We start from the raw sequence: 13,557 nt of genomic DNA, 5'->3' as shown, positions 1-13,557 counted from the left end.
CACTGACTAATTACCACTGCTAGTCCCCTTTCCATAGGGGGACACCACCAAGTGTGTGTGTGTGAGGACTTTGTGATCGCTCTCTTTCTCTACGGCTACATCATTTGTGTGTGTGCTCGAGGGCGGGGTTTACACAGCAGGTACTTGTGTTATCAGTCTGTATGCACAGCTGTGCGTGCGTGTGTGTAGTACCCGTCCGTTGATGGCGTCCAGGTCAAGCTCCGCCTTCTTGGCCCATTTCTGCCAGAAGTCCGGATCCTCCAGAGAAATGTCGGTTCGGTTACCCGCTGCGACAAAACTGGCCTGCAGAGGGAGGAGAACTCGTTGGTCAGCGGCGGTTCCTCAGACAGCGTCAATAGATGCAAGCGAATGGGGGCGACCCTATTACCTTAGCGAAGGTGGAGCCCTTGCCCTCAGACTCGATGGTAATAGTGTGGGTTCGTCTCTGGAGGATCTGGTCGATGTCTTCCTCGCAGAACTTGGAGCCTTCGTCCTCCTCGTCCATCAGAGCCCCGTACGCTCCCTTTCTCAGAAGGTCCTCCACCTCCTTCTTGGACAACTGCTGGACCTTGGACCAGAGACACACGTAATGACGAATGTTAAAGTGAGCGCACAGACACCGTCGGTTTTGTTTTCATTTTGTGTTTGTAAGGTTTGGGGTGCCCTGATCTAAATAGAGGGATCAGACATGAACCCAAAGAGGGGTCTGACAACATTGTGTGAATGTCAGAGTGTCCAGCGTACAGTGCTGCAGGAAAGAGCCCCAAAACCTGGAAATGAGTCAGCACTTCTGCACCCTCATCTCAAAGTCAATGGGGTTTTGATTAGATGCCTGAAATGAGGTCTGTGGTTAACACGAGTTGAGGAGATTTTTGTTCTTTGACATTAAATACGTCATTTACTGTATTTATGTATTTACAATACAGTGAATGTACAATTTTGAAGCTTTTACGCGTCTTTAAAAAGGCGTTGCTAACAGGTGTCTAAATTAGGCAACTAAACGGCATCACGCTGAACACTAGTCTGCCTTTAGCTTAAAGGTGGTAAAGTCATGTGACCGTGGTGGAGTTACTTTATAGCTTTTTACTTCTGATTTAAGTTGCGTTCAAAAAAAAAATCATGACAGTGGTGTTGATTGTGAAAATTATCTTGCTGAACAAAATGTGCAAGTAATCAAACTTCGATCTTATTTTCTGCAATAATCTAAAGGAAAAGTCCTTCTGACACATGGCACACTAAGTAGATTCACTTACAGGACAAACATGAACCTGAAGCCATCGCTGTAGATACTAGATGTGTAAGATGTGCGATGCTTCTCACCCCGCTGTTGGCGTTCTCTCGTCCACTCATGCTCTGGAGAACGGCCTTGTCCAGCCCCAGCTTCAGACTGGCTTTGTCGAACATCTCCCTCTCGTAGCTGTTCCTGGTGATCAGACGGTAGATCTTGACCGCCTTGGACTGGCCGATACGGTGGCACCTGGCCTGGGCCTGAAAGGGGGGACACAGTCAGGGAGTCAGAAACGTCCTAACAGCGGATCTCACGTACTCTTCTGTCCTGGCTGGCAGAGACATTACATCCAGCAGTGGGGTTGATCAGAGTGGTTCATACCTGCAGGTCATTCTGAGGGTTCCAGTCAGAGTCAAAGATGATGCAGGTGTCTGCTGCGGTAAGGTTGATTCCGAGTCCTCCGGCTCTCGTACACAGCAGGAAGACAAAGCGGTCCGAGTCGGGTCTGGAGAAGCGGTCGATGGCTGCCTGCCGCAGGTTGCCGCGAACTCGACCGTCTATCCGTTCGTAGGGATATCTGGACACAGAGTGGTGTGTTATTATCAGTAACCTCCCGGAAAAGCTAACACCGTAGTTAAGATGACCCGAAACAGATTGAGGCATCCCAACACATCTTGTCTCCACTCTCACCGTTTCTGGATGAGGTAGTCCTCCAGGATGTCCAGGCAGCGGACCATCTGACTGAACACCAGGACTCTGTGTCCGCCGGCCTTCAGTTTGGGCAGCAGCTTGTCGATGAGCACCAGCTTGCCAGCGGCCTGGACCATGGCCTGGAGGGCCATGTCCGGCATGTCCGCCCTGCCGCCGTGGGACTCCCTGAAATCCTCGGCGATCTTCTCTTCCGCTCCTGGATGCGGGAAAACATTTCAAGTTCAGCAGGACACAAAGACGTTATGAGTTTGGTTCACAGAATCTTCCTACTTTTAGAAGTGCCTGTGTGTGTGTTCATGTGTATACCATTAATGAGGTAGGGGTGGTTGCAGCATTTCCTCAGCTCCATCATGGTGTTGAGGAGGTTGGGGACGTTGGGTCCTCCACCACCTCCGCTGCCGCCGCCTCCTCCTCCCCCTGTACCTCCTTTTGACAGGAAGGAGAAATTCTTCTCCAGAATGGCCCGGTAGTATTTCTTCTGGATGTTGGTCAGCTCCACCTGATGAAAACAAGAGTTGAGTCAATTCGTTTCTCCTTCTCTCAAATATGACCGTTACCAACGCTCACACGCAACACTGTCTTTTCGTGCGACGGCTGAATGGAAACCAAAACGTTGAGTTCTGAGATCATCTCGGTCCTACCTCGATGATAGTCTCCTCCTTCGGGGCCAGGTTCTTCTCCACGTCCTCCTTCAGTCTTCTCAGCATCATTGGCTTCAGAATGGCCTGCAGTTTCTGAACCTGAGACGCACAGACGAAATGTTAACACCCATTTGTGTTTCCCCATTTGTGTTTCCCCAGATCCGATTGAGTCATCCGTTTACCTGCTCTTCGGTCTTAAGGTCTCCGAATTCAGACATGAATGTCTGTTCCGACGGGAACCGCTCGGGCTCCAGGAAGTTGAGTAAGCTGAAGAGCTCCTCCACTGTGTTCTGGAGAGGAGTTCCCGTCAACAGAACTTTGTGCTCCTGGAGGAGGGAGGAAATTTGAGTTTCTAAAATGGGATGCAGGATGTCTTTAGGGCTTGAAAGCCCAAAGGGAAGGAGAGAGGGATCGTAGTAACACTTCTCAGGTACTGGCTGATCTCAAGTTTCTAAAAGACCTTTGAAAAGATAAAAGAAATCCTGCTTCTTGTTTTATCAACCTGTACTCAGTGTGCCAAGAAACTACAACAAATACCTACAAATGGGGACTTTTTAGAGTCTCGAGCTCAAGTAGCATAAGTAAGACCATGTGATAGACTTGATGTGAGAACTAACAACTGAATGCAGTTACTCCTGCGTTCCTCCGGCCCTGGCCACCACTCACCATGTCCATCATTTTGAGTCCTTCCAGTAGTTTGCAGTTGCGGTTTTTGAGGCGGTGGGCTTCGTCGATCACCACGCAGCGCCAAGGCACGCTGCGGAGCTCCGGGCAGTCGGTCAGAATCATCTCGAAGGTCGTTATCAAGGCGTGGAACCGATACGCTCCCTTTATTATCTTACCCTTAGAAAAGGGGAGAGAAGGAAGGTCAATAGGAGTAATCTTAAAGTCCTTTATTATCTTACCCTGTGGATCTGGGAGGGAAACAGTTTTCACGTTCAGTAAAAAGCAGTGAAAGTGGGCCACAGCTGCTTCGTACATCTGTGAGGAAAAGCAAGAGAAGCTCTAAAATAGGAGGTTAAAATTTGTGCTACTAAACATTTTCCACTTGTTTTGTGCCAGTTTTCTTTATTCAAACCAGGTGAAATACACAATACAACGTATAGCCATCTAAGACATGGCAGAAATAAACAGTTGAGACAGCAGGTGTCTGCTGTATGTCCCCCTCTATCTGCAGATGAAGCAGGCAGTACAGCACAAAAGAACACGGCGTTTATGGCGACCTTGAGGATTACCTCAGCCTGGATTAGGAACAAGCAGCTAGCGAGGATGCGGCTACGACAGCTTATTTTCCTCGGAGGCTCACTGTGGCATAGGTTGCACTGAGAGATGTTAGCAGCATTGTGCAGTAAGAGCTTACAGCTACAGGACCATAAAGAGCTTATACAGCAGAGGAGCACCGTACATCCCCAGCTGGCTGAAGATTTCTCCTGACCGAGGAGGTGCTCGGATCTGCTGACTGTCTACTGTTCAGCTACGTTGGCCTCATCCTCCTTAGTTCTCATACAGAGCTGCTAAGAGTGTGTCCAACCAGCAATCCAGATTCTGTTCCTTCGTCTATTTCTGCTTTACACTTAACAAGCTGAGGTTTAGGTTGCGCTACCGTCACACTCCTAGTGACCGGCCAAACATTTAGTGTTTTGAGGACAGCAAATTACACTTATTTTATGTAGTAATGTGGATACAGAAAGCATGGATAAGATATTTATGAACCCTTGTGCTTCACTTTAAGGAATGTGGTTTGATGTCCTTAGAGGACAAAAATGTCCCCTTCCTAAAAATTCTATATATTAATATTATTTTCCACTTGAACTGAGGTAAGTCTTTTAACCAACATCATTCTTGATCATAACTACCAAATATGCATTCATTTCCAAAATGTTAAGCCGTTTGTTTCCTTAATGCCACTGTTCTTTTTGTTTATTTAAAAAAATACTTTTTATTCTTGGCTGTATACTCAACTCTAGAAGGATTTTCCCCCAGTCTGGTATGTGTAAATGATTAGCAACAACATTGATATTAATGCAGAAACCAGGAATATGTATTTACAACATAAGGCAAACTTGAGATAATGACTCAATCTGGTGGAGTACAGTTAAAAGTACATGTTAGAAACCAGCGCTCTAGATTGAACACATGATATAATATAATTAGTGCTGGGCAACGATTAACATTTTTAATCGCGATTAATCGCATTGTTATGCGCAAAGTTCAATAATTAATTAAAAAGTAGTGTATTGCCCACTTTTATTTTCTACTGCTATATGTACAAATGTGCAATAACATTTGGTTTGCAAACACCTTAAACGAATAAGGTGCTTTTTAACGCCAGTATTCTATTTATGCAGTTATAATGATTCTGATAAGATATTCAGCTGGTGTTCACAACTTTATCTTCATGTGTGTAATAGATTTGAAATATACTTCTTGAAAACTGCAAACCTATCTACATCATGTTTTTTCCTTTTTTTATGTTTGCTAAATTCTCAGTAGCGATAACTAAATGATATGCTTATTATACATATTACAAACAAAACTTTAAAAACTCAAAACAAAATAATGTAAATGAAGCAGCAGCAGGAAGTGACGCCACAGAAACACAGCTGTTTACTGCTCGCTGCCCAGTTCTTGTGTTAAAAATGTCCACTTAATAAAAAAAAACAGCGTTAACGCACGATAAAATAATTATCGGCGTTAATGAATGCGTTAACGTGATAATAACGCGTTAACTTGCCCAGCACTAAATATAATGTATGATCTATACCGTAATGGTCGTACGATCAAACATTGTTGTTTTTAAGGGTTTCTATAGAGACGATTTCGTCCTTAAGAGTCTGAGTGTCTGTATTTTGGCTACACATTTTTTATGGACTTATTATAGGAGCTGAAATAAAAGAATGAGATTTTCTTTGCCATATGCATTAACACGACCAAAGTGATCAAAAAATGTAAAAGCCCTTGTGTCTTTGTGTCAGTTCATTTTATCTAGATACATCCATCCAATTACGTTGGTCTAAAAAAATAATAACATAATGCCTCTTTACTATTCCAGTAAACCCAAACTTTAAGGCCAGATTAGCCTCAGCCCCATTTACCTGAGCGTCTCTGTAGTACATCTCGTAGGCCTGGATGGTCTTGCGGCTGGCCTGGCTGCCGTGGTAGACCACCGCGTTGAGCTCGGTCCAGGTCCTGAACTCCCTCTCCCAGTTGGGGATGGTGGAGAGCGGGGCGATGACCAGGAATGGCCCCTCGATGCTCTTCAAGTAAATCTCGTAGAGGAATGTAATGGACTGGATGGTCTTACCTAGACCCATCTCGTCTGCCAAGATACAGTTACGTCTGCGGAGGACAAGTGAACGAGATGCTCAAAACAACACATACATTTGTATTTCAGTTCCACTAAACTAGTGAGGAATCCAAATACCTTATACTCTCTAAAGACTTGAAAAATGTAATTCCTTCAGATTTTCTGACCTAAAACACACCTCCAATACCTCCATGACTAATCTTCACTCTCAAACTGTAAGATGTGTGGCCCTGGAACAGAAAAGGGTCCTTGTTCTCAGACTTAAGTCCAGCTTGTGTTGGTGCTCCTGACGGAAGCGGTCTACAGACTCTTGTGGTGCTATTAGAGCACGCCTTTAATCCATGGATGGCACCGGTGGGAGAATTTAGACCACACGATGCTCGAGGGTCACTTAATGTCCACTTAAGACTATTAAATGAGACGCGCGCGCGCACACACACACACACACACACACACACACACACACACACACACACACACACACACACACACACACACACACACACACAAAAGTTAATGCAGACTTACGAGTTGTACCAGTTGAAGGTTAGCCAGTTGAGGCCTTCTAGCTGGTATTCCCTGAGTGAGTTGCAGTTCCTGTAATCCTTGGAGCCCTCCAGCTTTTTCCAGTCGGTGGCAGGAGGCCGATCCTAGACGCACATTCAATTATTTATTAAATGACGTTGAGGCTTAACAATCCTGATTAACGACATCCTTATTGGTGTAAGGATGCGGCTCCAACCGGCCATCCCTCAAGCGACACTGCTAGTGTGGCTAAATATATAGAAACACAAAATACTGCCCTGTGGAGCATTTCTAACATGGCCCTTAAAGACAGAATTGGGATCTTTGGAAGTGGGTACACAGTTCTTCTAGGTGAGGTTTGGAGAAACAGACAGGAGCACCACCACGGAAGCAAAGTGATGTACTGCTGTGGGCGTATTTTAGACACCTGGAAGAATCAATAACAGTTGAAGTGTACTATACTATATGTAGAATATCTTCACCTCTTTACCTTGCTGTCAGACAGCCCTTCTGAGAGGGAACTGAAGACCAGTGACCAGAGTCACCAGACTCCATTTACAAAAACAGTAATTTTACCTTTGCAGAACACAGTAGTTGCTTGTCTACTGCTGCCTCGATTGTTTAGTCATTTTGGATTGACCAAAGTCACACGACACAAACAAGCTAACCCATCGAGGCAGTGGTAGACCAGCAACTGCTGTGTTCTGAGAGGTAAAATGCCTGGTTTTTCGAAGGAGTCTGGTGGCTGTAAAGAGCATAGATAACAGCTTAAGTTCCCATCACAAAGGGCTGTGTGACAGCAAGGTAAAGTGGTGAAGATATTCTAGATATAACGTACACTTAAAGTAATACAGATTTGGTAAGCAGTACATTGCTTTGCTCCTGTGCTGGTTCTCCTGTCTGTTTCTACTAACTCCATCTACTGTAGTAAAACACCGACTATGGAGAAGAAGCTCATACAAACACACTTAAAAGAAAATCTGAACTATCCCTTTAAGGAGAAACAGTAGGCAGCAGTTAAATAGATGGACACAGGGAGAGAGCGGAGTGATGAGGGAAAGACCACAGCCAGTCAGCTGCTTCTGTTCAGCATTAAACACACTGTTAGTGGTTTGGCTTGGCCACAAGAGCAGAGCGAGTGTGTGTGTACACGAGTGAGTGTGTAAGACCACAAGAACGCGGCCCTGTGGAGAGCAGTTAAGGGAGCTGTAAATCTGGAGGAGGAAGGAGCAGGCAGCGGGGCAGCAGGCCAACACACACAAACCTACTGGGAGAAGGCTGGGACCCATATAGTACCCAACGAGCATATATACACACACACACAGGGCTACTTGCCACTTTCGTAGTGTTGGGTGTGCGTGCTGCGATGCGTTCGTATTCCTCTATCTTGGACTGGTCGATGTCGGACTTCAGCTCCCAGGTGGAGTCTTCGTAAGGCAGGCTGCACCATTTCACCAGATACAAGGTCACCGTCTGCACACACACACACACACACACACACACACACACACACACACACACACACACACACACACACACACACGTTTGGTGAGTGTGCGTGCGGGGAGGGAGAGGCTCAAACCCCATGAAAGATGACAGAGAGATCAAAGCACCTCTCCGTTTTCATCTGGGCTCTCTGAAATGTCCAGGACGCGGTCCACCTCCACGTAGTCGGGGTTAAAAGGCTCGTCGTCCATCTGCGGGGGGGTGCAAAGTGGAGGTTTACTGTCAGAAGCAGGGAGATGGTTTTAAGACTTACAGCAGGTTTTCGGGTGAGGTCGCGTGATTTCAGAATGAGCATTTTCCATGTGGTTTTCTACGTTTACTTTTTCCTCTATTAAAAAGCTGTTGAACTATGTGGATTCCTGGAGGTCTGATGGGTCAGGGTACATTATCGTACAAAGCTGTATAAGGATTAAGACGAAGAGCACCAGAGACAAATATGAGAGACAGCTCGGATTTGGACACCTGAACATTCTCAGCTGTGAGCTGTTATTAATCCAGAATTGGTCAACTGGACCAACGGATTGTTGTCGATCCATCGGATCCCCCCTCACGGCCGATTAATTAGTTTAACCAGAATAGTGTGAAAAAAGTTTCACTGCCGATTCAGTAAAAATATGCAATCAGCGATCGTTAATGCTTTCTATTCGCCGATCCCTGATGCTACATCATTAACAACAAATCTGTGCTGAGAGCTAGTTCATGTTAGCAGCACCGCTAACGGCTAACGTATGGAGGTTCCATTCAGTTACATTATGATACCTTCATGCTCCGTTCAGTGAGAATGATGTCATTTTGTAGTCTTTGGTGAGACTCTTGAATAAACAGTTTTCTGAAGGAGGTGTTTTCACAGCAATAAAAAATAAATATTAGAAAAGGGAAATATGTTAACTTCTTAACACTAGTTCTAAACAGTTTATTATAATACATACATTTAAACTACTTATGACCTCATTATTTTAATCGATAATCAATCCCTTTCTTCTTTTCAGTTGTCTGACCCGTTGCTCGGTTGTAGTGAAGAGCGCAGGTCTTACCTCCGTGATGAAGCTGTTGAGTTGCTGCTTGGCCCGGAACCTCTTGACCTTTTGGTGTATTCTCTTGTCCTTCTCAAGCTCCTCCAGGTCTGCCCAGCGACAGTGGAGGTACGAACTGAGACACAAAGACACACACAGGGGCTCTTTCACTCCGATCAAAGCCAGAGAATATTAAACTCCACACCGGCGATCCTGTTGGTTACATACTTATTTGCAAGTTGTATGTTCAAATGTGTGCATGCCGCTTCACTCTCATTTGCTTTTTTTTGTTTTGCAGTCCAAATATAAATCTGATTAGTGTGAATGAAATGTGGGCCGCTGAATAAATGACAAAAGATGGAAGAAAAACAACCTACTACCACTGTTATTGATGCTAGAGTGAAGAAGGCTCTCAGGCTGAATATACTCAGCTTTTACACTTTGGACACACTGAAGAGTGTGTGTTGAAAAAAAAAAAGAGGATCCCTGCTGTAAAAGCCAAAAGAGGGTGACAGGGAGAGAAAAAAACAGCTCGTTACTCACAAGCCCTTGAACTTGACGTAGAACTCCTCCACCTCCACTTCCTCCCCCGAGTCCAGCTGGAAAGAAAAAAGAAAAAAAGGTTAATAATGAGCAGATATAGTAACTGTGCGGTGAAGGAGTCATTGTTATACAACATGTGGTTAAGTGGCACAGAAGGAGCCTGAAACACTGTTTTCACACCGACATTAGGGCCGCACGCTAAAAATGTGCAACATGTTTTTCACTGCGAGAGATTGACCGATATAGCTTGATAGGAAAAAATACAGGGACTTTCACCCTGTAGGGGGCGTCTGTATGTCGCTACATTTCAAAGTGAAATAAATCAATCTGGTGCACTTTACAGCTAAACTAAGAGGCTAAGTGAAGAATGTTGTGCCCTGGTAAAGAATGGACCCTCTCACAGGGAGCCGGCCCGTCGAGGTGAATCCCCCCGGACTGTGAGGACCAATATTGTTAGAAGTGTAACTATATTAGTGGGGGGTCTGTCTGGACGGTAGCTAACTACTAGGAAATACTGGATTAGTCATGGGAAATCAGAACTGTGGGAGTTTTCCTTTTGAATCAAGCAGCAAAAAAGCTGTGTACACACACTGAGGGACAATACCGTTTCATTCATTTTGCTTTTTGGGATAAAACAGAACGGCCAGATGTAGATGAAGCTTGCGGCGAAGTAGATAGAACATTTAAAATATGCCAACGGATTGTACTTCCAAACTAGAAGACAGATTATTAGTCAAAGAAAAATATGTGGCAGAAAACACCAACATCAGAACGGTGTTAAAAAAGTGCTTCTCTTGCTGAGTGAGTGCGTGTGTGTGTGAGAAAGGGAAATACCAAAACAGTAGCTCTTTCAAGTGCAGCCGTCCACTTCCATTCACCATTACTACTGTAACACACACACAGCCATGCTACTACTACTGTAATGCCATGAATCATCAATCACACACACAGCCTGAGGAAACGCTAGCTTGGCGTCTGGCGTAGCTAGCTTTGTGGTTTTGGCTGTGTGCCAAGCCCGAGGTCAACTCTGAATGGAGCTGTGTGTGTGTGTGTGTGCGCGCGTGTAGGTGGGGGGGTAACCCATTGGCAGCTGGCTAGCAAAGAATAGTTGGCTGGTGACTAGATGTGCGTGCGTGTGTTGGCTCAGGGATGAGCTTTCTTTAGACGGGCCACCTAAAACAAAGCCGGGTAGAGACACACACACACAAAGCTCCAAGCGCACACACAAACAATGACACACGAGAGCTCACGTCTCCGCTTACTGAGTGAATACACGCTGTGTGTGTGTGTGTGTGTGTGTGTGTGTGTGTGTGTGTGTGTGTGTGTGTGTGTGTGTGTGTGTGTGTGTGTGTGTGTGTGTGTGTGTGTGTGTGTGTGTGTGTGTGTGTGTGTGTGTGTGTGTGTGTGTGTGTGTGTGTGTGTGTGTGTGTGTGTGTGTGTGTGTGTGTGTGTGTGTGTGTGTGTGTGTGTGTGTGTGTGTAATCTGCTCAGGCCAGCTGTGGAGCGGCTAATCAGATGACGTATACCGTGACTCGGCCCGTGTGTCCATGTCTGTTGTGTAGTGCATCATCTCACCTGTTTCTTGGTGATGCGTTTGCCCATGATCTTCTCCACGACGGGCCCCTCAGTCTCAGCAAAGTCCTGCAAACACACAGAAAGAAAAGTGTTGGATGCACGATCCCTCCAAACACAAACTGCTGTTATAACGCTTAAAGCGACTGACTTAAACTGCCCTTTAAAAAAATTGGAAGAAGGTGCCAGACAGGAAACTATTCATTCAGTCTCCAAAGCGATGTACATTATTTCCACCGATGTCCTAATGTAACCCGTGAGAGTTTAGTGACGGTTAAATCTGATGGTTTAAAATGTGTAGCTTCTTTCTGCGAGATTACTTTATGTCAGACGCTGGCCATAGACTCTATAAATAGCGGTGTGACGGACCATAGTAGATCCAATCCTCGAGTCTTACAGCTGTACCTGTTGTTGAGATGACGACGGGGACTTGGGTGCCGGCGAGTCGTCTCCGCTGTCGTCCTCCTCCGAGATCCTGAACTCCAGATCCTCCGTGTACCTCTTCCTCTTCACCTGGCGGCTGGAGCGACGCTTCTGATGGACAGAGGGAGAGGACATCGGCTGTAAATTTGTCACCTTTTGCAGAAATCCCAGCAGCAACAGCAGCAGCTTGATGACTCGTTACACCCCCCCCCTTTCACTTGGTTCATTCAAAATGTCCACTGGTCGTAAAGCAGAGAGAGATGAGTAAAAGACACTCAACACATCAGAGTGCATTCTGTGTGACACTAGAGCAGAGCTGTAGACAGGAATCTACAGGAAACACACTTCATTGTCATTATTCTCTTCCATATGGTCCGGCATGTTTAGATGCATGTTTATATCAAAACGTTGCCAAATAATAAGGATGTGTGAGCAGGCTGCTGCTGAGGTTCATATCTGAATGAGGGGCGCTAATAGCCAGCTGCTACTCTGTTTACATGGCCCACATAATAACATTCACACATAAAAAACTGATCCGAGGGGTTTGAGGGGGGATACGGAGTCCTGCTTTGTTCCTCCAAATTTCAAATTGTATTTCAAATAGTGCACTGAAAATAAATGTATGCGGCAGCTGAGAAGTTGCTGATAGTGCACGGTGTGAACTTGGTCTGCTTGGTCGGTCAACACGGCTGGTTTACAACACAAACAGTAGACGCCTTCTTTCTCTACAGGCTGACGGATGCCCAAGAGGAAAAAAAGGCTTTGTGGCCTTCTGCTGTTCTCGCTGGGCTTCCTGAAGAAACTATTGTTTCTATTTTAGATGCCTACCTGTACACCGTCATCGTCCTCCTCCTCAGGAGGCGAGGGGGGTGGAGACTTCACCTCCACGTCGTCGCTGACTGACGGCTCTCTCTTCCTCTTGGAATCCTTCTTAGCAGCGCTAGACCCGCCCTCAGACTCTACCTTCTTACTGCTGTGGAGAGAGAGGAAGAAGAAAAAACAACAACTTTATATTCACTGAAGAAGAGACAAGTGGGTAAAATAAAACAGAAGACCAGTCCTCAAAGTGTTTCCTCCTTTACAGTTTACACACAACGAGGTAATCGTGTGTGTATGCGTGTGTGCGCCTGTCTGTCCCAGGGCAGTCGCCATGTTTGATTTACCCATTTAGAAATCATTAGTGTGCCTCAGGCTCTGGCACACAGGGGGTTAATGTGATGAAAGACTGTGAGGAGGCGGAGGGAGCAAGATGGAGAGATACAGGCAAGGAGAGGAAGGGGGGTGGCAGAGAGAGTGAGACAGGGAGGGAGGGAGAGAGAGAGACAGGCAGGAACAGGGGAGAGAGAGGCCCCAGAAAGAGGGGGAGGAGGGGTTGAAAGGCCCTCAAGCTTCCTCTAATCTCTGGCATGGAGAGCAAGAGGAGCTGGCTCTATCTAACACACGCACGCACACGCACGCACGGAGAGGACACTCGGCATCCCTCTTCTGTCTCTCACACAGAACTCTGTTACTTCACTGCCACGACTATTATCAGATTTTTATATTGTGAAGGCAGTTTACAAAATACTGATGTTTTAATACCAACATACAGTTGTATACTCAAGTCAAATATATGGTTTAAGTGACCCTTTAGGAAACTAAACCTGAAGCTATACTCTGAAAATGAGGTTCAACAAGCTACTTCCATTAGAGTAGATACACCAAAACATAACTCCATTAGCCATCCTATGTGTGGCCCAGGGGGCGACCAATGGGTCCGAAAAGAGATGCCGATGCTTCATGTGTTAAAGCTGCATTCTCTCTAATGTCCATCAGGGGGCGACTCCTCTGGTTGTATAGAAGTCTATGAGAAAATGACTCTACTTCTCTCTTGATTTATTACCTCAGTAAACATTGTAAACATGAGTTTATGGTCTCAATCTCTAGTTTCAAGTCTTCAATACAGCATGATGTTCATTTAGTAAATGATGGTCCATTTAAAGTCAAACAGACCATAAAGCAGAGTGTGCTTGTGATTGACGAGTTGCTACCATTTTTTTCGAGACAAAATTACACCAATTATCACAGTAAACGTGAATTACCGATGCA

The 13,557-nt window shown here is 45.6% G+C and overlaps 1 protein-coding gene across 1 annotated transcript in view; it reads right to left on the bottom strand.

The window, feature by feature from the left end:
• chd7 (chromodomain helicase DNA binding protein 7) overlaps window positions 1-13,557 on the bottom strand; it is a gene marked incomplete at both ends in the record, with an annotated part of 48,764 nt that overhangs the window by 18,523 nt on the left and 16,684 nt on the right. Inside the window, 18 exons of the mRNA XM_079173042.1 lie at window positions 193-303; window positions 389-568; window positions 1,321-1,488; window positions 1,610-1,805; window positions 1,919-2,135; window positions 2,246-2,438; window positions 2,581-2,679; window positions 2,763-2,906; window positions 3,247-3,423; window positions 5,676-5,919; window positions 6,416-6,537; window positions 7,748-7,885; window positions 8,026-8,109; window positions 8,953-9,067; window positions 9,475-9,530; window positions 11,050-11,115; window positions 11,452-11,580; window positions 12,298-12,442. Of these exons, the coding sequence (XP_079029168.1) occupies window positions 193-303; window positions 389-568; window positions 1,321-1,488; window positions 1,610-1,805; window positions 1,919-2,135; window positions 2,246-2,438; window positions 2,581-2,679; window positions 2,763-2,906; window positions 3,247-3,423; window positions 5,676-5,919; window positions 6,416-6,537; window positions 7,748-7,885; window positions 8,026-8,109; window positions 8,953-9,067; window positions 9,475-9,530; window positions 11,050-11,115; window positions 11,452-11,580; window positions 12,298-12,442 (2,584 nt within the window). The remainder of the gene's footprint in view (window positions 1-192; window positions 304-388; window positions 569-1,320; window positions 1,489-1,609; window positions 1,806-1,918; window positions 2,136-2,245; window positions 2,439-2,580; window positions 2,680-2,762; window positions 2,907-3,246; window positions 3,424-5,675; window positions 5,920-6,415; window positions 6,538-7,747; window positions 7,886-8,025; window positions 8,110-8,952; window positions 9,068-9,474; window positions 9,531-11,049; window positions 11,116-11,451; window positions 11,581-12,297; window positions 12,443-13,557) is intronic.

The sequence above is a fragment of the Pholis gunnellus genome, assembly GCF_910591455.1.
Source record: "Pholis gunnellus genome assembly, chromosome: 14".
Taxonomy (NCBI): Eukaryota; Metazoa; Chordata; class Actinopteri; order Perciformes; family Pholidae; genus Pholis; species Pholis gunnellus.
The sequence above is the reverse complement of the archived record's forward strand: the minus strand, read 5'-3'. Positions and strand labels throughout refer to the sequence as shown.